This window comes from Apium graveolens, chromosome 6 (genome assembly GCF_009905375.1).
Source record: "Apium graveolens cultivar Ventura chromosome 6, ASM990537v1, whole genome shotgun sequence".
NCBI classification, from domain to species: Eukaryota; Viridiplantae; Streptophyta; class Magnoliopsida; order Apiales; family Apiaceae; genus Apium; species Apium graveolens.
Window position 1 is genome coordinate 300,684,722 of NC_133652.1, and position 20,949 is coordinate 300,705,670.

Sequence of the window (20,949 nt, forward strand, 5' to 3'; positions counted from 1 at the left end):
GAGAGTCCCCCGACTCTTCTTGCTCATCATCTTGTTCAAATTCCATCTGAGCCCGGGCTTGTTCATCTCTGTAGAGCCTGATTGCTTCAGCAAGTTCATGGCTTGTTAAGTTAGCCATATGGTCCTCTGCAACTGGAACATTGGTGTACTTGTACTGATTTAGCTCTATGACATTTCTAGCATCCCTGATTGGGGTATGATGTGTCAGTGGTTGCTCCTGGAAGGTCTTCCTGTCTCCCCCAGTTTCTTGAACTTGAGAGGGGTCTTGATCCTGAATATGGGTACTGGCGGAGGGCCTATCAGCTCTAGTTTTTCCTGCTCTTGCCATCACCACAAATGTAGTACAGCTGGTAGGCCACAAAATATAAAAGTATAGTATGTTCTCTGATTTGTGTCCGTAAAAAATTTCTCATATTTTATCTATATACAAATTTTTATATTCATAAACATAACATATGCATTTAGAATAAGAGATAAAAAAAATATAAGAAAAATGAAGTATCGTCCGATGTTCTCCCATTAATGTGTTCTGGTTCTGGGTGTGACCCACCATAGCGAAAAAGAAATTAGGGTTTATTGAGAAAGGGCAGCCGCAGCAGGAAATCGGTATGGAATCGGGGATGAAGATATGTTTGATGGTGGAACACTGTGGTGTGGAGACGAGAAACTCAATATATATGATAGAACCCCCTATAGACGACGACTACGAGATTGATTCAGATGGACTGATGACAGATCCTGTGATATCTCCTGTAATTACCATCGACAAAAACTATGAATTATTGAAACAGTGTGCTATGGTAAAGTTAGGGTCTCGGATTTACTTTTTTGGGGGTGTAAACACCACCAATACAATTCATCATCATCGTGATTTACTTTATTGTGTTCGTTATTTGGACATTAACAACCTAGAGTCCGGCTTGTGCACTGCACCCTCCCTCAACGCTCCAAAGCAGACTCCTTGCGTTTTCGCCGCCCGTGGCATGATTTACGCTCTAGGTTCCTACACCCTTGAACAAGTTTCTACTGGTAAATTTTGTCTTCCTGATGGTAGTGTTGCTACAGGCATCTTTGAGAGGTATGACCCTACAGCTGACGCGTGGCAAGTCCTGCCTGATCCACCCCTGCCGTTTGGGGAGATGAGGCGAGACGGCGATGACGATGTAACTTGGTGTGATTCTGCCACCATCATAGCTGATAGGTACGTTTTGGTGGGAAATCCGGTGCCCAAGATGTATGTCATGTTCGACCTGGATGCCCAAAAGTGGGCAACTCCCTTCCCGGAATCCTTCCTTTCAAGCCGTTTCCCATACGGTTCCCTATGCGTGGATAACTCCCTCTACTATCTCACCGGATTTGGCACTTTTAAGTATGGAACTCAATTTGAAGCAAAAACCAACTGGCTTGATGAAGATGAACAAGAATACGACGAGGACCACAGGCTACAGATTATCAAAAGAGGCCCTCTATCTCTACAGGATCCCTCTAGCTTGCTTGAGAGCCATTGTTTCCATCCCCAAAATAAACAGCTCATGGCTCGCTTCGACCCCATCTCTTTGTTGGCTGATTCATATTCCTACAATTGGAGAGAGCTATTCCATTTAGGGGGACACTTTTTTTGCTACTTGGTCACCTCCCAGCTTATCAATTCCGAACAACGCACCAAGAGTCAACCCTATTGCCGTGGTGTTTGGATTAATGTTCTTGAGGAGGTCAAATTACCTGCTTCCAATTCTACTCATTTCCGGACTTTAGCTTCTTTCTCCTACAGAATCCGCACTCCCTTCCTCAATAAGGGCAATTTCATCCGTTGCTGTGTTTTTGGCTCCGTTCCAGACTGTACGTCCCCTCTATCTCCTTATTTTCTCCATAGTTCTCTGTTTTCTTCCCCTAATTTTGTTTACCGTCTTATTTTGCCTATTGGTGCTTAATCTACTTGGTAATCACAACCACTCTGTGGCACTGTAGTACTCGTACTGGGGCTTAGGCTCCTTTTTTTTCTACTCTGTCAAAGGGGGAGCTATAGAAGATCTAAAATTTACACAACTGAGACCTAAGTAAGTTTGTGTGTGAGCAATTATGCCTAAACCCACACTATCAGCTTATTCAACTACAAAGTACAATCTCTACTGTTTTACTAGTAGACGTTACACTTTTTAAAATTTGAGCTATTAGTCGATGATCTGAACTCTGTAGTTTCAAATAGTAATGCCTAATGAAATTGTACCATATTATAGAATACATATATGTATATGTCCAACACACTGGTGCTTGATAAGATTATGTGATATATCACTTCAATTACTCAAGCAACTAATAATTAAACTTAACTCGACAATCACACCGTGCTATACTTAATTAATAATAAAAGTTCTTACAATGATTTACTAAAAAGAGTAGATAATTATACTGGTGTTCGAGATGCCAGAGTCTTCCATAATAATATGATAAACCTAATTTTCTCGATGCCCCCTCTTCGTTTTTTGCCCTATTTTTTTACCTCTTCCCTTCCTCTTGAAAAAATTGTCTTACCCTTCATTATTTGCTATTACCTTTTTGCCCTTTGTTCCACGCCGTGAGTACACATGTGCTGGTGGGTCCTGATGTGGGCCTGTTACACATTATAACAGATTCCTAAGTTGGGATCTTGACATTTCTTGTTTGATCAATTTATTCATGTTTTCATTGTAACTCAACAAGTCTACATTTTTTTGCAAAAGACACTTTTTTATATAGTATGAAATAGTTATTTAAACAGTCCCAATCAATTTATGTTGTAGCTTACCTTCTTTTTACTAGCTTATACCCCATGCATTGCATTAAAATTATATTAATGTATGATTATATTTAAATTTTAAACATTATTAATATTTATCTTGTAATCTAATATAAATTTGCACAATTTTGCCACACATGTAAAACTCACAAAATAAATTTTAATTTAGTGTTTACCAATTATTATTGTAACTAGAATTTAACGAAACAGATGGTAAAAGAAACTAACGAATTTTTACATTAAAAAATTTTAGAACACCTAATTAATTTTTTTCTAAATAATAAAATATTGTATAACAAATCACTTTACTAATTCCATTACCCGCATCAAATTAGAAAGAAAATTCCCCCATTTGTCGAAGGAAAAGTTCTTATCATATATTTAATTCAAACCCTTCGATAATATACTAAATCCTCAAAGTTAATAATCCTTTTGCAGTAATTACCCTAGAATTAGAATGTATTACTCTTTTGTATGTAATTTATACATGAATTCTTATTAGATTTTAAAAAATTTACAAGTGCACTAAATTTAAACTACTCAATAATTATTTTTACTGTTAAAAAGTTCAATTTTATTTTAATATCCAGGTTGCAAAGCACTGGTTTCAGTCTGTTTAATATAATAGTGTATTCACTCGTGTTTTCGGAAGTTCATAAATGTGGAATAGCACCTCCATCACTTCTCTATAATATGTCAAAGCTATTTTGGAGAATGCATAGCCTCACATGTAATTGACTAACTTATTAAAAAAGAGTATATGTGGATAAAATTACACTGAAATTATATCATTTGCTTTTTTATGAACTTAGTGGCTTTAACTGATTGATCTTGGCCGGTTAAAAAACAAATAAGAGTGACATCTTTAAATATTGGTGTCTTAGCTTCTATACATAAAAAATAAGCGTGGTTTCAATAGTTTGAAACAACCTGTTGTTTCTTGATATTCCAGGACACTAGATTACCCCCAATAATACAGAATATCATTTGGTGTATTGCTTCACAGAAAATTCAGCATTTGAATATGCTAATAGTTTCAATTTTCTATGATCATGAAATAGTAAACCTCTTCCAGGAGCACCCTTAAGATATTTTAATATACGAATGACCGCTTTCCAGTGAGGTACTCGTGGAGATGAGAGGAATTAATGCATGTCTGGTGTCTGGGTGAGCAACTGTGAGGTAGTTGAGCTTTTCGACCAATTTGTTATGTCTTTTGTGATTAGTAAACCTTGTCAATTTTTTACTGAGATTCATGGATGGATTAGGTTGTTTTACTCTTAGCAACCTTGTAATTTCCAACAATCTAAGAATCGGTACAATCAACAATTCCATTTTTAATCTGAGCCACTTCAATACCAAGAAAATACTATAACTCTCTCAAGTATTTAGTCTCAAACTTATTCATCAAAAAAAATTTGATAGCTTGAACCCCCTGCTTGTCATATCCAATTATACTATCATCAAATTGACAACAAAAAATATTCTTCAACCAGACTCCCTTCTAACGAAGCATAGAAGGATCATATAGGCAACGTCATACCAAATAGTCTTCTAAAACGAGGATTTGATGAGTTTTCTAGCTTTCTTGAGAAGAGGAGAAGCATCCAAAGTAGATATGCTAACAAAATAAACGGGAGATATACATACATACATATATATATATTAGGGGATGGAATACACGTAGGGCTACCTTTGCGTAGTGCAATGGTAAGATCATGCCGTGTATACTTGCTGGTATCAACTAATCTAAAACCTTGAGGTGTTAGAAGAAGGCTTTAAACAGGTCATATACAATATAACACCTCTTCAATTTTATAGATGAATAGACAACATCATGACAAGATAAAGAGAGAAATAATCACTACAAGAAATCTGGCCATTTACGACGGTTTTTTTGAACTGAAATCGTCGTAATTGAGTCATTTACGACGGAAAAAAATCGTCATTTTTGGTCGAGTAGTAAGTTCATTTTTTCGTCACAAGTTAAAATTACGTCGCAAGTTAGGAAGGCGGGACCCACATACTCAATAAAATAATAAATCAACTTACGACAGAATTTATCGTCGTAAGATACTATAATACGACGAATAATAACGTCGTAAGTTATATACTTACGACGGAAAAAATGTCGGATATTACTTTACGGGACCCACTTTTAATGAGATAAAACATAATTTTACGACGGAAGAATTCGTCGTAAGTTAGAAAGTTACGACAAAAAAACGTCGTATTTTAGAAGGTGGGGTCTACAAGCCGTGAAATAAAAATTCAAAAAAAATATTTTGAAATATGAAAATTGATACATTACGACGGAATATATTAAGAACAACCGTCGTAAGTTTGTTTTTCCAGAAAAATTACGACGGAATGTTTGAAGAACAACCGTCGTAAGTTTGTTTTTCCAGAATAACCAAATTCTAATTTTTCAGTATCCAGCCATTTTCGGCTTCCAATTTAAATTCTAAACCTGCCAAAATCTTATGCAATCGCAAACTTAAAACAGACTCTAAACCTCGCAATCAAGTCACAATACATAATTTATATTAGTTATACCTTAAATCCGTACTAATTCACAATCAAAAGTATAAAGCAAACTAAAATTCAGTTTACAAACCAAATTCAGTTTACAAGCACAACTTGGTTATCTTACAAACATTCAAATACATAAAGCTAAGATTAACCCCTAATGACTGGACCACCGCGAGGGACATGATCATAAAAAGAACCGATCATGTCACTATCTTCATCAGACTCGATACTCTCGTCATTGCTCTCACCATCATCCGAATCATCTTCGTTAGCTGGGGCCTTTCCCTATAATACACACTTTAATAAGTTAACTGTCGTATCTAATAAGAGACAAACCGCCATGCCAAGTAATAAATTACAGTAAATTGTTAAGAATAAACATGATCATATAAATAATAAATTTCTACATGATGTGAGTGGTGCTGCTAAATTTAATTCTGAATTAGAGATATAGGAAATGTTAATAATCAAGATATAGGAAATCAAGTTAATCTTTAGTGGGTGCTAAGCTGGCATATTTAAGTTTTGAGTTAATTAGGTGGCCTTTATGTTTCCAGCTTCCAACAATTATTCAGGAGTGATTTCAAGTGACGAGGCATAAAAAAATTAATAAAACTAAATAAAAAATCAAATTGATCATACCTTGGCAGCTCCTGGTCCGTCGGTCTTATAGATATTATTTAGGACCTCCACCACAACCCTAACAATAGCTTGAGGCGTCTCTCTGCTAATAGGATGGTTCGGAGGTAGTCAGGAGTCTCCTTCCACCACTCCCTGTGCTAAGAGACGAATCTGCTCGGGTGTTAACATATACTCTTCGGGATTGGCTCGAGCCTGGGCCAAGGTCTCATCCACGACACGCATGAACATTTCATCTTGTAAGCGAGTCAAAGCAGATCTTCCAGAGCTTCCTTCTCCTTTCCGAGGACGTGGCGGACGTGCACCAGGCTCTATAACAACATAATATTGATATATTATCACTAGGAAGAAACTATATGTAACAACTCACGCTCACATATTTTAAACATTTCAAGTCTATAAAAGAAATATACCGTAAATATCAGAGGCTCGAACCCGTGGATGTCCAAGAATCACGTTCTTACGAACTCCACCCACCGCCTCTACCCAGCTCGGAATTTGGGTCACCTTAGGATCAACTCCTTTCTTTCTGCATATGTTAATGTAGCGCTCCTATAAATAAAATAATTAGACACTGAATCGGAAGAAAGAATAATTGTGCCGACAATTAATTATACACATCAATAATACTCACAGTGGAATTGAATGGTTAGGGGTGTATTATTTTATGCAAATACACATCCATTTTAATTAATCACTTCTATGAGGCCTGAACAATTAAAAATTCTAAGAATTAAAAATTTTAGATATATAGCTATTTTTTAGAGATTATTGAGGCCTGAACTATTTTATACTGAGTTTTATAATTAATTCAAAATCAAAATTCAAAATCAGAGAGTCTGTGTATAAATTAGCCTTAGCACATAATTTTGCTATAGGCAGGGCATCCATACAATACAGTAAATAATGGTGGGAATAATGGTGGGAATAATGCTCCGCCTCCCGGCTCTCCAACCAACTCAATCACATACTCTTGTCAAGATATCCAACAGGTGGTAAAACTTTGGTAAGAGATCACATAATTTTGATTTTTGAAGGCTCAGATATACTAAAGGCAGAAGGCAAGTAGACTATAACTTGACGTCTAGACCACATATGAACTAGTTAAAAAAATGAAACACATAAAGGCACCAACTAAATTTTAGATATATAGCTATTTTTAGAGATTATTAATTTACGAAGATCAGATAATTTTGATTTTGAAGGCTCACTCTATAAATTGATATTCATTTTTTCGGAAGTTGGCACTACTATAAATTGATACTCTATAAAAAGAACTTACAATAATATTTTTGGCGTCCTCAGTAATCCAATCGCCCTTTCTCTCCTTTTCTTTCAAAGTGTGGCAGTCCTTATAAACAACAAGATGATCCAGGTTGCCATTGTGTGACTCCATATAATCATGTTAAGAAAATTTATAACCAGTCAAATCAAAATTTTCAATTTCATGATAAATAAATGATAAATATTTATCATTTTGTGATTTTCCCCTGAACTAATTAATATAAATTTTGTAAACACTAAAAGGAAATCATTCATATTACTTTGCAGGGATAAGAGGCTGCTCATTTACATATGTGTATTATATTTAGTAAGAAATCTAAGGCTAAATTGGAAAGAGATGCAAGTCAAGAATTATGATGAAATGATATACCCAATGACGATGATCAAATGAACGGGCTCCCGAAGTGTGAGGCACTTTCACAGCTGCTCGAGCCTTCTTACCAGCATCAGACTTTTTCTTAAATTCTTCACTTACCCAATACTCCGCTAATCTGGACCAAACACCAGGCTTCATATATGGGGGCCTATGATCTGCATAAGTCCCTCCAGCTTCCGCGATCTTGTCGTCAGCCCTTTCCCAATCATCAGCAAGTGTACGATGCATGTTGTCTCGCATATGCACAAGTATGGAAGCCCTTGCCTCATCTTCAGTGGCAAATCTCGGGTCCCATGTGTAGTAGCGCTACAAAAAAAGATATAGTATAAGGTATAAGATAAAGGGGAACAACTATAAAATAAACACAATCTAATATATAAGAATATAACAAAGATGTGCAACATACCAAGAAATCCTCTATACACTTGTTCCAGAACCCAGGAGATTTCCTATCAATTTCTTTGATGCCAACACAACCATCTGGCCAAAACATGTGAATAATCGCCAATATATTTCGCAACGCCTTTGGACAATCAATCCTGAAATGGAAGCAATTTAGTCAATGATAAAGATGAGGAACAGATAAAGATAGCTTAACTTCTCTCAGTAAATTCACCATCTCCACCATTGTATAGTCCACTAATTATTACATAGTTTGCACATTTTCAAATACTTGATATTTTGACAAATATACATCTTGTTTTCTTTCGTAAAAGGCAAAGTACCAGTCCTTTATTCAAGAGGTCAGGATATAAAGATATCAGCTATGAAAAGAAATGAGAGATTTCGCTAGAAACATTATGCTTAGTGATTTTTTGTTATGTAGTCATTGAATTTCTTGATGTCTGAAAGTGTATTATTAATTCCTTTATCTAAATTTAAATGCTCAATTTGATTTAGAGGTCCAGAAGGTTTGGTTTTAACATTTAAGAGTCTATATAAAAAGTTTGTCGGATATGCTCTAAGGGGATGAGTAGACTCACTTCCATGTGTTAAGATATTGATTGTTTAGTTAATTTCTTAATCCTTGATAACTCTTTTTAATTTATGATGCATCTAGTTTTATCTCGGGAACCCTTTGTCTATTTCCCTTAATCTGTTATAGTGAAATTTTTATGTGGGCATTGTTCTTGGTGTTCTTGTTTTAGTAATTATGTTCCTTTTTCACTGATTTGCTGCATACTGTGGCCAAATTTTCACCCTTCTAAAGTTTCAGTATTAGTCCTAATAAGAAGCCATTTTAAGATTCAAAAGAAATAATTAAATTTTAATTTTAATTACAATGATATACATTCTAGAATCGTTTCTAGCATAAAGATTTAAGGAGGGCCGGCAACCTAACATGATATTAAGAACTCTTGTGATCGTCTCCGGTTCAAATCCTATAAATGTTATATACATCTAACATATTAAGTCCCTTCACTGAAATCTAAAGTGTTAGAAGAGTTTGATACCTTGATAAAGTTCTTCATAGCAATGATATTACATGATAACCTACTGCATGTAGATATTTGTGAGAATTATTGTAATAAAAAGGGGTCTGTTTCATGCAGAATAATAATTTGGAATATTAAGATGCTAATCTGTAACTACCAGTATTTGCATAACTTAAAAGAATGTCCTAAACTTTCCTTGCTAGGCCCACTTGTGTTGTCCAAGGTTACATTACATGCTCGGGTTTGTGCAACATGCACTTTACTACAAAATTTTCTAGCTGGAATTATGTCCCTAGATCAATTTTCTGCAGAAGATTAGGACCAAGACTAGTGGCTTAATTTTTCTATTATTTTCACATAATAGGTTCTTTATTACTATAACTAAAATAGTTGGATTAGCATTGTTAGAGAGATTTTTGATAAGCATAGATTAAAATCTTATCAAAGGTTAATCTTGAGTTTCTAACTTTCTAGATGAGGAGATGTTCATAATAAAAGCTGAAATCAACAAATATTTATTACACTTAAAATATTTTCTTTGTTCCGGAGTCTAAACTTCTAGTGAGTAGTGACGTATTATTTTCTTTGATTCAAGTTTGTTTCTGATCCCTGTAAACTCTATAGCAAACACTATATCAGTCTATATCAAGTACCACTTATCAAGCACATTTTATATAAATTGTCGCATAGGACCCAAAGAATACAATATTTTATATACCTGATAATTTTATCAGTACATTTTGAATCAGAGATGGAGGATCTCTCTTTCCCAGATCGCTTAAGGGACGTTAGAGATCGACTGTGTAACATAATGTTGTTCTTTGTGTGCACTTTTTTAAAGATTAAGGATGCAACTAGAGTTTCAGGCATGCCAAAGCATATATATACATACATCTACTGATAGTTTACCACTTGCTTCCTTTTAGTCTCAACTGCTCAATTCGTCTGGAGAAAATATTTAATTTGCATAGGAATAGGATCTTGTAATTTCTGCTTATTTACGACTGAAAAATCTGTTTCTATTTTCTATTACACTATAAACCATTTCAAAAGTCTGACAGTTCGTGAAATGGAGAATTCAGTTTATTATATTTATTTCATCATGCTTAAGAATAATCATACTCTTGGACAAAATCATAACAAGGCACACACATAAATTTCTGCGAGGAAGATGATGGGTAAAAACTTACTGGTTACCCGCAATCCTAACAACCTTCGCGACATCAGGGTATGTGCCAAATCCCCCCGGAGAGTATCCACGTGTCCTGTGATTGCGGGGATCAGAATCCACCCCAACTGGAAGAATTTGCCTCCCTTCATCATCCCAAAGAAGGCATTCGGAATTTTCTTCTTCATCTCTATGTCGACGCCGACGTCTTCTCTTTGTACATATACCGCTACCCTCTGCGCCGCCACCACTAACACCACTACTATGCCCCCTAACGTCATTGTCATCTTTGCCCCCCGTTCATCACTATCATTATTATCCTCCTGATTACCGTTACCATCATTCCCCCCTCCCCGACCACCACTTCCACTTCCCCGACCACCGGTGCCATCATTCCCCCCTTCCTGACTACCACTGCCACTTCCCCCACCACCGGTTCCAAGACCTCGATTCCCATCCTGACCACTATTATTCCCCCTTTCTCGATCACCACCACTGTCACTTCCCCGACCACTCCTTCCACGACTACCACTAGAAGCCCTTCCACGACTACCACTAGAAGCCCTTCCACCTACACCCCTTCCACCTGCACCCCTACCACCTGTAGCTGTCCTCCCAGCCATCATAACTAAAACACTGAACCGCAGTACAAACAAAACAAACCATAAGAAGTAATTAATGAAAACATCAATTCTCCATAACTACATGCATATCTAGTTAAAATAAGTGCAATATTATTTTACCCAGTGAATAAATAGACACCCAGTGATTAATATCGATACCCAAAGATTAGTATAGATACCCAGTGATAGATTTACATACCCATCAACATATAGTTGGATTAAAAGTTGATTTTGAAAGGAAACAAGTAGAACCCAGTGTAAACACCTATAGGTAATACGACGATGCATATATATACATGCATGTGACCCATAGTTGAAAACTAACAACCAAATCATAAAAGAAAATTAAGATTATACCTTGTAATGAGTACGACGACTGTTAGAATCATGATGTTTTGCAATTAGTGTGTGATATGAAGAGAAATCAAGATCACCTTTAGCTGTGAACTGATCGCACCGCAGCTTGAAAATTGAGATAGAGATACTTTTACCAAAAAGTAAAAAGGGGAAAGCGGTTTATTTTAGGGTTTTAATTGAAACAATGTTGTTTTTGCTTGTCACGGCGTCGTATAGAGTATTGGGCGGTCAATTCAATTTTTCCCCAATTTTTAACCGTGAATACTTACGACGGAATCCGTCGTATGTTAATATACAATAAAAAGAATTTTAAGGGATTCGAACCTGGGTCTTTGTTGAACCATAAAGGGAGAGCAACCACTTATGACATATAACTTTTCTAAGCATTACTGAGCATTATTTACATATACTTTAGTCATTTTCTCATTTAAAATTTTTTTAAATAATATATTTGATCACTATTTTAACGAAGAATAATTTAGTATGTTATACAAAAAATAGCTTAAATCTTTAACTTTTTTATACTTTACTAACATATGAAATTTTAAAAATAAATATAAATTTTATGATATTATATTTATTTTGGAATTGTTTTAATCATAAAATTATAAATATCACGATTGGACAAACAAATTTATGATAACTGAAATTTTTATTATTAAATATTAGTTAACATGTAACTAAAATATTGACTTCAATCTTGAATGTTAAAAAAATATTGAATATAATATCATCATTCACGTAATAATTAATGTGATGGCTTTTGATATTGGGTCATTAGGGTCTATTTATCGATAATTATCCAACGTCCTGTTTATAAATATTAGATTTAAATATTTGATATATATAAATCATATATTATTTTTATAAAATTATGTAAGTGAAGAATATGTTGTTGAATTGTTTTCGGGTTTAAATCGGGTTTAGAACGAATTTTAGGTTTCGGGGCGGGTATCGGTTCGATATACCTAAAATTCAAATCCACATCCATAATCTTTTGGTCTAGAAATAAGATCCAAATCCAAATTCAAATCCAAAGAATCGGGTTGGAGTAAATCCAAACGGATAGGAACGGGTCGGTCATCTATCGGGTCGGGTGAAATTGTCATCTCTCGGTTTAGTGATATGTACAATCATATAGTACTTAACACATGAATTTTTATTTGATATGATTGTAATATATGATCTGGCATAATTTTCTCATAGATCCTATTTGCTAAGTAAAATTGTAACAATAAACAACGTATGTTCATTCATGAAATAATAATTGTAACATATTTCAATGTAGGATTTCTTACTTATGTTGTTAAAATATAATTAATTATAATTTTTTTTGTATATTAAGATGATATAAATTAATATATATAATAGATTTGTCCGATAGGAAAAGGGGATTGAGGAAGCCTAAAGAACAATTTACGACTGATTAAAAATTTCGTCGTAAGTCTGGGTTTCTTACGACGAAAAAGTCGTCATAAGTAATCATTTAACTAACTTACGACGATTTTTCCGTCGTAAGAAACCCAGACTTACGACGAAATTTTTATTCCGTCGTAATATACCCAGAATACAGAAATTGCAGACTGTAACTTTTTCCCCTGCTGTAATTTATTATCAAAATCTACATCACTAAACCACTTATTTCAACCTAAAAAATAGATTGTAAATCATAATATAACAAAATAATAAAGGAATCTTAGCAAAACACAAGTAATCACAAACCTTATATGAAAATCTTGATGGATTAATGAGAAATTCATCTTAATTCTTAAAAATTAGAAATGTGCCTATAATGATAAAATCTGTAAATGTATTTGCACAAACATATCACTTTATATATTGTTAAGATTTCCTAACCTTCAAATTGGTGAAAAATTTAGGATTACAAAAAAAGTTGAAAAAATGCAAGTAAAAAAGGAAAATTCATTTCAATTTATTTAAAATAAAAAATTTACCTAGAACAATAAATCATCCAATATTTCTTTGCACAAACATATCATATTACATATTTTTAAGATTTTCAAATCTTCAATTTAGTGAAAAAATTAGGATAATGAAAAAAGTTGAAAAAATGCAAATAAACGGCAAATTCATTTTAATTCATTTAAAATTAAGAAATTTTCCAAGAATGATAAATCATCCAATTTTTTTGCACCAACACATCATATTATATATTTATAAGATTTCCAAAATGTCAATTGGTTAAAAAGATTGAATAGCAAGAAAAGTTAGTTGAAAATAGTGTTGGTGAGCCGAAAATCCATTTTAATTCATTTAAAATTAGGAAAGTGTCGTTAATGATAAAATTTCCAATTTTTTTCCGCGAACACATCATATTATACATTTAAAATATTTTCAAACGGTCTAATTCATTAAAAAGTTGAAATTGTGAGAAAAATTATATTGAAATAATGTTAGTAAACCAAAAATTCATTAAAAAAATATGGCTAGAATTATAAAATCATCTCATTTAGTTTCACAAACATATCACAATACATGTTTTGATTCATACAAGAATAATAATTTGCCTAAAATGATAAAGTACATTTCTTACTCATCTTCACTTTCAACGTCAATACTATCATAACCATCTTCTTCTTCTTCTTCTTCTTCACCTTGCCTTGTATTTTCTTCCTCTTCTTCACTTTCCACTTGTTTTGGTTGCTCTTGTTCTTCTTCTTGATCTTCTTCCATTTCATAGTGCGAAAAGTCAACAAATAACGACCTCGAGGAAAAATCTAACGCAATGGTATTTGAGACTTCTTCTTGAAGGGGTTCCACATCAATATCCCATGTTCTTTCACTGAACAATTGAGGTCTACATATGATGATTGTGTGAATATTACTATCGGGATTCTTGACACTAGGAGCATAGTACACTTGTGTGGCTTGACTTGCTAGAATGTAAACATCATTTCCTTTTAGTTTTGAATTAAGATCAATTAAGAGCACTCCATTTTTATGTTTCTTTACACCCCTAACATGATCATAGCAATGACATCTAAATAAAATCACTTGATTTCCGCCACCATATGTTAGTTATATAATCTCTTGCAACGTCCCGTAGTAATTGCTTCCACTATCACCATAACAACTACCCTTCACAAGTACCCCAGAGCTTAATTTTCCTAGGTTGAATGAGTATCCGTTGACCTTGCATCTTTTGTAGGAAAGCACAAACGAAGCTGGGCCTTGCAATAGGTATTGAAATTTTTCGTAGTTGTTTTGTACCTGAAATGGAATAATCACATAAAAACAAGTATATAAATATATTTTTATAATTATATAATTTGTGTATTTGATGAAATACCTTATTTTGAAACCATGTTGCGAAATGTGCCTTTAGCATTGTATCCATCTCAGTATCACTCAATATCAATGTATGATGCTTGCGAACCTCTTCTTCGAACATACTGAAAAAAGTAATCCTACCATGTTAGTGAAGAATGTTTCAAAGTTTTAATTATGAATGAAAATATTTTATTACTTACGTGATGTAGAATGCCACTTCATGCATGTTAGTAAGAACATAATGTGCTGCAACATGTAGGGAATCCACATCTAAATGGTTACCTGTATATGCTCCGAGGAGCTCTACCGGATATGTAAACGCCTCGAGTTTATGTGGATCCCATGAGCGATCATCAACCACATTACGACCTAGCAAGTTGTGCGCTGTCTCAACTCCTGACTCAAAGTACATGGAACAGAAATGTGTCAACTCTTCATGTACATATTTTTCTGCAATAGAACCTTCAACTCGTGCTTTGTTCCCTACTTTTTGTTTCATTCTGCGTTGTAGTCTTTCAATATTATACATCCATCATGATGGGACAGGGCCGCCGAGTCTGCACTCTTCGGGTAGATGAACGGGAAGATGCTCCATTTAATCAAACAAAGCTGGAAAGAATTTAGTCTCCGAAGTACAAATGATCCCAGCTATGTTTTTTTCCAACTTCCTAATATTTGATGCGAGTAGTGTAGTTGAGCACAAGTCCTTGAAAAAATTTGAAAGATCACAAAGTACTTTGTATATGTCATCCAGAAGAAGTTCACGAAATGCAGAAGATAATAACTTTTGCATAAATACGTGACAATCATGTGACTTCATGCCTTGAAATTTCAACTGAGCTATCTTACAACATCTCTTCAAGTTTGATGAGCAACCATCTGGGAGTTTCAATCGATGTACCCATTTACATAACAATTTCAGCTGATCTCGGGTGAGTTCGTATCTAGCTCTAGGCCTGTGTCTACCATTCATCCATAACTCTTGCATGATGCCCATTGCCTTAAAATCTTCTCTTGATTTTGTGGTATCCTTCGTTTTGGCACTACATAAAATAGTATGAAATATATTGTCAAACACATTTTTCTCTGTGTGCATAACATCGATACAATGACGTAGACGCAATGAATCCCAATATGGTAGATCAAAGAAGCTAGTAATATGTGTCCAATTGTGTGAATCCCCAAAGCCATCTGCCCTTTCTTTGCTATATGGTTTCCCTGGTGGTGGAAATGTGATTCCAGCACACATGTTATGGACAATTCGACCTTTTCGTCGACTTCTTCCGCGTTTGTCTAGAAACCCCATATGTAACCCATAAAAGCTGGACTTCGTACTGTGTGGTAGTGGCTTGGCTTTAACTTCACCCATACATACATGACAAGCCATCTTTCCGTGGGTTGACCATCCGCTAACCATACCCAACCCGGGAAAGTCACTGATAGTCCATAACAAGGCAGCCCGCATCATGAAATTGGTCTTCGTAGAAGCATCATATGTCTGCACACCAACCTGCCATAAACTAATAAGTTCATCAATCAAAGGCCTAAGATAGACATTCAGATTCCTCCCAGGATCATTCGGCCCGGGTACTAGTAGTGTCATGAACATGTATGGATCCTTCATGGACATGGTATGTGGAAGGTTGTAGACAAGTAATACTACAGGCCATACTGAGTATACAGTAGAAGTAGCATTACTGTATGGGGGAAATCCATCAGTTGCAAGACCAAGCCTTACATTACGAATATCCGCTGTAAAATCCGGATAGTTCTTGTCAAATTCTTTCCATTCTTCTCCATCTGCAGGGTGACTAAGAACCCCTTCAGTCACAATTCTGTTCTTGTGATACTTCATATGTTGGGCTGTATGGGTAGACATGTACAAACGCTGTAGACGAGGAGTGATCTTAAAATATCTTAAGATCTTCCTCGGAATGGTATCACTCCCACCATTAATTGAATCTTTGTATCGGCTTAACTCACAGTACTTACAGTTTTCCAAATCTTTATCATCACTGTAGAATAACATACAATCATTCTCACATGCATGTATTTTTTCGTATCCCAAGTTCAGCTTCTTGACCATCTTCTTGACACCATAATAATTAAAAGGAAGTTTATGCCCTTCCGGAAACACATCTCCAAGTAAGAGGAGTAACTCATCAAAGGCCTTATCACTACATTTATTATGATTCTACCAATGTAGTAATCTAGTGACAAATTTCAATTGTGTGTACTTGATGTTGCCCGGATATATTGGTTCTCCGACATTACTCACATTGTATAAGAATTTAGATGCTTGCTCGTTCGGCTCCTCGTGGACACTATTGACATATCCAAAATCTTCCCCTCTAAAGGCATCCCTCAACATCTCATATTCATCAAATACATCTTCGCGATCATTCATTTCTTCATTTCGTGAGCCACATTCTTTTTCATGATAATGCCATATGGTGTAAGTCTCAAGAAAACCGACCGCATATAAGTGAAACTCGACATCGGAAATGAGTTGAAAGAGTTGATTGTTACATGTATTACAGGGACATCTAATCAAAAGTTCCGGATCATTCGGTTCCTTGCTATTTTTTATTGCAAATGCCAAGAAATCTTTAACCCCTTTATTAAATTCTTCCGTAAAACCATAACCACCGGGAATAATTCGTTTAGTGATCCAACTAGTATCACAAGACATCTACAAATGAAAATAAAATGCTACGTGAATAACATATAAGCACCCATATATATATTACATGTAAATATAAAAATTTAAATCACACATTTAAATGCATATAAACAATATAAAATAAGATTAAAATTTAATACTTACATTGAAGATTGTAAAATTCGTTGTTGTTATGTCATCATGTATTTTGAATGATATGAAGATATATTTTTGTGAGAAAAAATAAGTGAAAAGAGTGAACTTTAAAAAGAGACAGTAATATTTTGCACATATTTACGACGGAAATAAATTTCCGTCGTAAGTTTTAATAAAAAATATTATTTTTGAACAGCTAGCCGGTAACATTTAATGTGGAAGGTGGGAAACTTACGACGGAAACAGTTACGTCGTAAATAATACTTACGACGACTTGATTTCCGTCATAATTTATAATTAAACGACATCGTTATTATAATTAAATTTTAATTATCCTTTTTTGTAAATAAATTTAATAATAGAATAATAATGAAATATTTCAACGTACGACGAAATATAAATTCCGTCGTAAAGTATATTTCATAAAATAATATTTTTTTTATTAAAACTTACGACGGAAACAGTTCCGTCGTAAATAATACTTACGACGACTTGATTTCTGTCATAATTTATAATTAAACGACATCGTTATTATAATTAAATTTTAATTATCCTTTTTTGTAAATAAATTTAATAATAGAATAATAATGAAATATTTAAACTTACGACGAAATATAAATTCCGTCGTAAAGTATATTTCATAGTTGACTGATTACACATTTGACCGTAAGTTTAATAATAAAATAATATACTTACGACAGATTTGTTCTGTCGTCGTAAAAATTTACGACGGAATTTAAATTTTTGTCGTAAGAAAGGCGCGCACTTTTTTCCGTCGTAAGTTAACCGTCGTAAATAGCCAGTTTTGTTGTAGTGAATTAAGCTCATCATATGGAGGTTCCTAATCATAGATATCCCTAAACCGAGCTTTCATACCATATTGATGAAACATAAGGAATTGCAATTAAGATCTTAAATCTATATAATAATTAAATTTCTTATACGTAGCTCTTTACAATTATTTATTATTGTTTGAAAAAATTTAGATTAGTTAATGATCAATTTTCCAGGCTAGCCATTTCCTATCAAAATATGTTTCAACAGGTGTATGCTTATTATATTCCGGGTAAACAATATTTTAATATTTTAAAATATATTATATTTAATGAACTTATATGTAGAGTCAACGATCCTTTTTTACTTCCTGAATTTAAAGTACCTTTATATTTACCATAAAATATTATATGAATTGAGTCGTAAAATATTATATGAATTGCACTACAAGGAAAACAAGTTTCAACAACGGTTTATGTGCGTTATCTGATACCCTATTTTTCCGTTAACTAATGATCAATCTAACGGCAGATACAAAATCTCCTATCAATGAATGTCTCTCATTACACCAGGTCACCAATACAAGTGAGACTGGTTTTATGAGCAAAACGCTTGTGTGATGCCGTGAGATACAACAGAAGAAAAACACTTGTATGTCAAGTGATATTTAGACAACACAATGGAAGAACGTTGTTTGATTGCAGCTTAAGTAATCCATTGAGAAAATACTTGTCTCATTCCAACAACGGTGTTTCACAACATTGTCTCCATTACTTTCAGACAATGCAAAATTAAACTGTTGTACAAACTACCACATTTGCACAACATCGCTTTAGAAAGGCTTGTCTGTGTCGATTACCTAGACAATAGTTTTTAAAGGATTATAGGAATGATGAAATCTTTTGATATAAATAACACATTATCTCATAAAACGGTTGTCTGATATGATACGATATGCTAGACAACAGTTTTAAACCTATTGTAGTAAAGGGTTTCACACAACACCCATTTTCTGGTTTTTAAAAAACTGTTGTGTAAAATTTCTGGGCAACACTTTTTTGGTCAAGCGTTGTCTGATGGGTGTTGTCTGATGGCATTTTTCTTGTAGTGTTGTGTCGTATATGAGAATCAAACACGTGACCTTTGGCAACACGTTCATAAGATTTCTTTTACTGTTCTTATGTATAAGATATTACTTATATAGGATAATGCCAGCTACATAAGATTACAAATATAATATTAAGGAATTCAGCAGTTTGTTGTCTGAAGTCTGATTACATTCATGATACTAAGAAATCAGAAGTTTCTTGTTTAATTTATTAATTGTTCTTTACCTTTGAAATGCAGCATGGGTCAAGGAACCTTTGAAGAAAAAACAGATCCCAAAAGAGGGAAAGACCTTCAACGCGGAGCAGATCCAGCATGATCATGCTAGTGGGAGTAAGGGACAAGGAGATTGCATCCGGGAGAAAATTGTTGCAGGTAAAGCTAAAATGCACATGATCATATATAGCCTATAGGAGGCTAGAACTTCTAATCCTAATTGAACTGAATAAAATCAGTTATCAATTGCAGCTGAAAGTGATGAAATTATCTGGTTAAGAGCCCAGTTGGCAAAGATGAAGGTTGAAATAGAAAAGAAGGATGAGCTCTTAAAAACCTATGAGTCGATATATTCCCCAGGTTGATCGACACTGCTCAGTAAGTAACAAATTGACATGTATGAAGTTTTTGAAGTATGTAAAATATTAAGGTCTTTTGCGGGTTCTTTTTGAAATCGTACGGTAGACTCCGTTTGTGAGGACAGCTCGAGTCGGACCAAGTTCGATGTCTTGACGAGCTTACAGCATTCTTTCCTTTTTTTATCATTTTACATAAAATGCTTATTAGATGAACTTTTGTCATGCTTAACGATGCCCCTTACACGTTCTTATTATTTTTCATTGACAGAACACCCTTCATTGTAGAAAGGTATATATCAAAACCGAGTAACTGGCATTCTTAATATAAGTTTTACATGTTAGTGTCTATGGATGTTTATTATGAACTTGTTATTTTGTTTCAAACAAGTTTAACCAGATTTTATTTACTGATCTTATAAGAACTCCGGTAACAGCATTTTTGAACAAAGATGACAAGACTATTCAAGTTGCCAATACAAATGATTTGGCCTCCGGATGTTTAATTTCTGAAGTTATACTTTGCTTTTAATTTTAAAAAACATAAGTTTGTACTCTGTCGAATGACTCAAATGTTTTGTGACTTGGTCTTTTCACTTCTCTGTTTTGGAGTCTACTTGTAATACAGTCATACTTAGCATATATGGTTGTTGTTAAGATTATCCTCCACCTCGGTCATAACATTAGTAATTTCTTGACATTCTGATTTTTACTAATACAATCCATTGTAGCTGACTCATGTAGACCTGATGTAATCTATATATGGTTGTACTCTATGAATATAATGCTAGGTATTTCACCTTTATTGTGTCTCTTCTGAATTTGTATTTCGATTATTTTAAAAATATTTCTCAATGATCCAACCGTATGGATGTCAATAGATATATATATTAGTGATATAACCAAAATTTTATATTATAATAATTATATGTGTTTTGTCATTTTAACAGTCAAGCATCGATTGACAAATACAACTAACTAGTGTTTAATCCTGAATTGGTGTTTCGAATATTTTAAAAATATTTCTCAACGATCCAACCGTATGGATGTCAATAAATATATATATATAAGTGATATAACCAAAATTTCATATCAAAATATTTTTATTTGGTTTACCATTTTAACAGTCAAACATGAGTTTGATTAGTACATCTCACTAGTGTTTACTTCTGAATTTGTTTTTCGATTATTTTAAA

The 20,949-nt window shown here is 34.0% G+C and overlaps 2 protein-coding genes across 5 annotated transcripts; one reads left to right on the forward strand and one right to left on the reverse strand.

Moving 5' to 3' along the window:
• The first annotated feature begins 520 nt into the window (after positions 1 to 520).
• On the forward strand, positions 521 to 20,350 carry LOC141667361 (uncharacterized). Of its 4 annotated transcripts, none has more exons than XM_074473811.1 (5): positions 521 to 1,839; positions 19,422 to 19,556; positions 19,650 to 19,775; positions 20,025 to 20,045; positions 20,177 to 20,350. In XM_074473811.1, the coding sequence occupies exons 1-3, from the start codon at positions 609 to 611 to the stop codon at positions 19,760 to 19,762; spliced, it is 1,479 nt and encodes a 492-aa protein (XP_074329912.1). In that variant the 5' UTR covers positions 521 to 608; the 3' UTR covers positions 19,763 to 19,775; positions 20,025 to 20,045; positions 20,177 to 20,350. The 4 variants fall into 4 exon arrangements, with proteins under 4 accessions (XP_074329912.1, XP_074329914.1, XP_074329913.1 ...); XM_074473813.1 differs by having other exon boundaries at positions 20,191 to 20,350; XM_074473812.1 differs by lacking the exons at positions 20,025 to 20,045; positions 20,177 to 20,350 and having other exon boundaries at positions 19,650 to 19,978.
• Positions 5,456 to 7,343, reverse strand: LOC141668509 (uncharacterized). Its single transcript, XM_074475396.1, has 4 exons — positions 7,230 to 7,343; positions 6,361 to 6,499; positions 6,077 to 6,258; positions 5,456 to 5,593 (listed from the first exon to the last, which is right to left on the reverse strand). The coding sequence occupies exons 1-4, from the start codon at positions 7,341 to 7,343 to the stop codon at positions 5,456 to 5,458; spliced, it is 573 nt and encodes a 190-aa protein (XP_074331497.1).
• Positions 20,351 to 20,949: the final 599 nt, after the last annotated feature.

What these genes read in the sequence shown, in the direction of transcription:
- LOC141667361 (XM_074473811.1), top strand. Translation starts at nt 609, where the DNA reads ATGGAATCGGGGATGAAGATATGTTTGATGGTGGAACACTGTGGTGTG. An exon ending in TTTTGGCTCCGTTCCAGACT is followed by an intron (nt 1,840 to 19,421) that starts GTACGTCCCCTC and finishes TTTGAAATGCAG; the next exon opens with CATGGGTCAAGGAACCTTTG. An exon ending in CCGGGAGAAAATTGTTGCAG is followed by an intron (nt 19,557 to 19,649) that starts GTAAAGCTAAAA and finishes TATCAATTGCAG; the next exon opens with CTGAAAGTGATGAAATTATC.
- LOC141668509 (XM_074475396.1), bottom strand. Translation starts at nt 7,343, where the DNA reads ATGGAGTCACACAATGGCAACCTGGATCATCTTGTTGTTTATAAGGAC. An exon ending in AGGACGCCAAAAATATTATT is followed by an intron (nt 6,500 to 7,229) that starts GTAAGTTCTTTT and finishes TTTTATTTATAG; the next exon opens with GAGCGCTACATTAACATATG. An exon ending in TCGAGCCTCTGATATTTACG is followed by an intron (nt 6,259 to 6,360) that starts GTATATTTCTTT and finishes ATGTTGTTATAG; the next exon opens with AGCCTGGTGCACGTCCGCCA.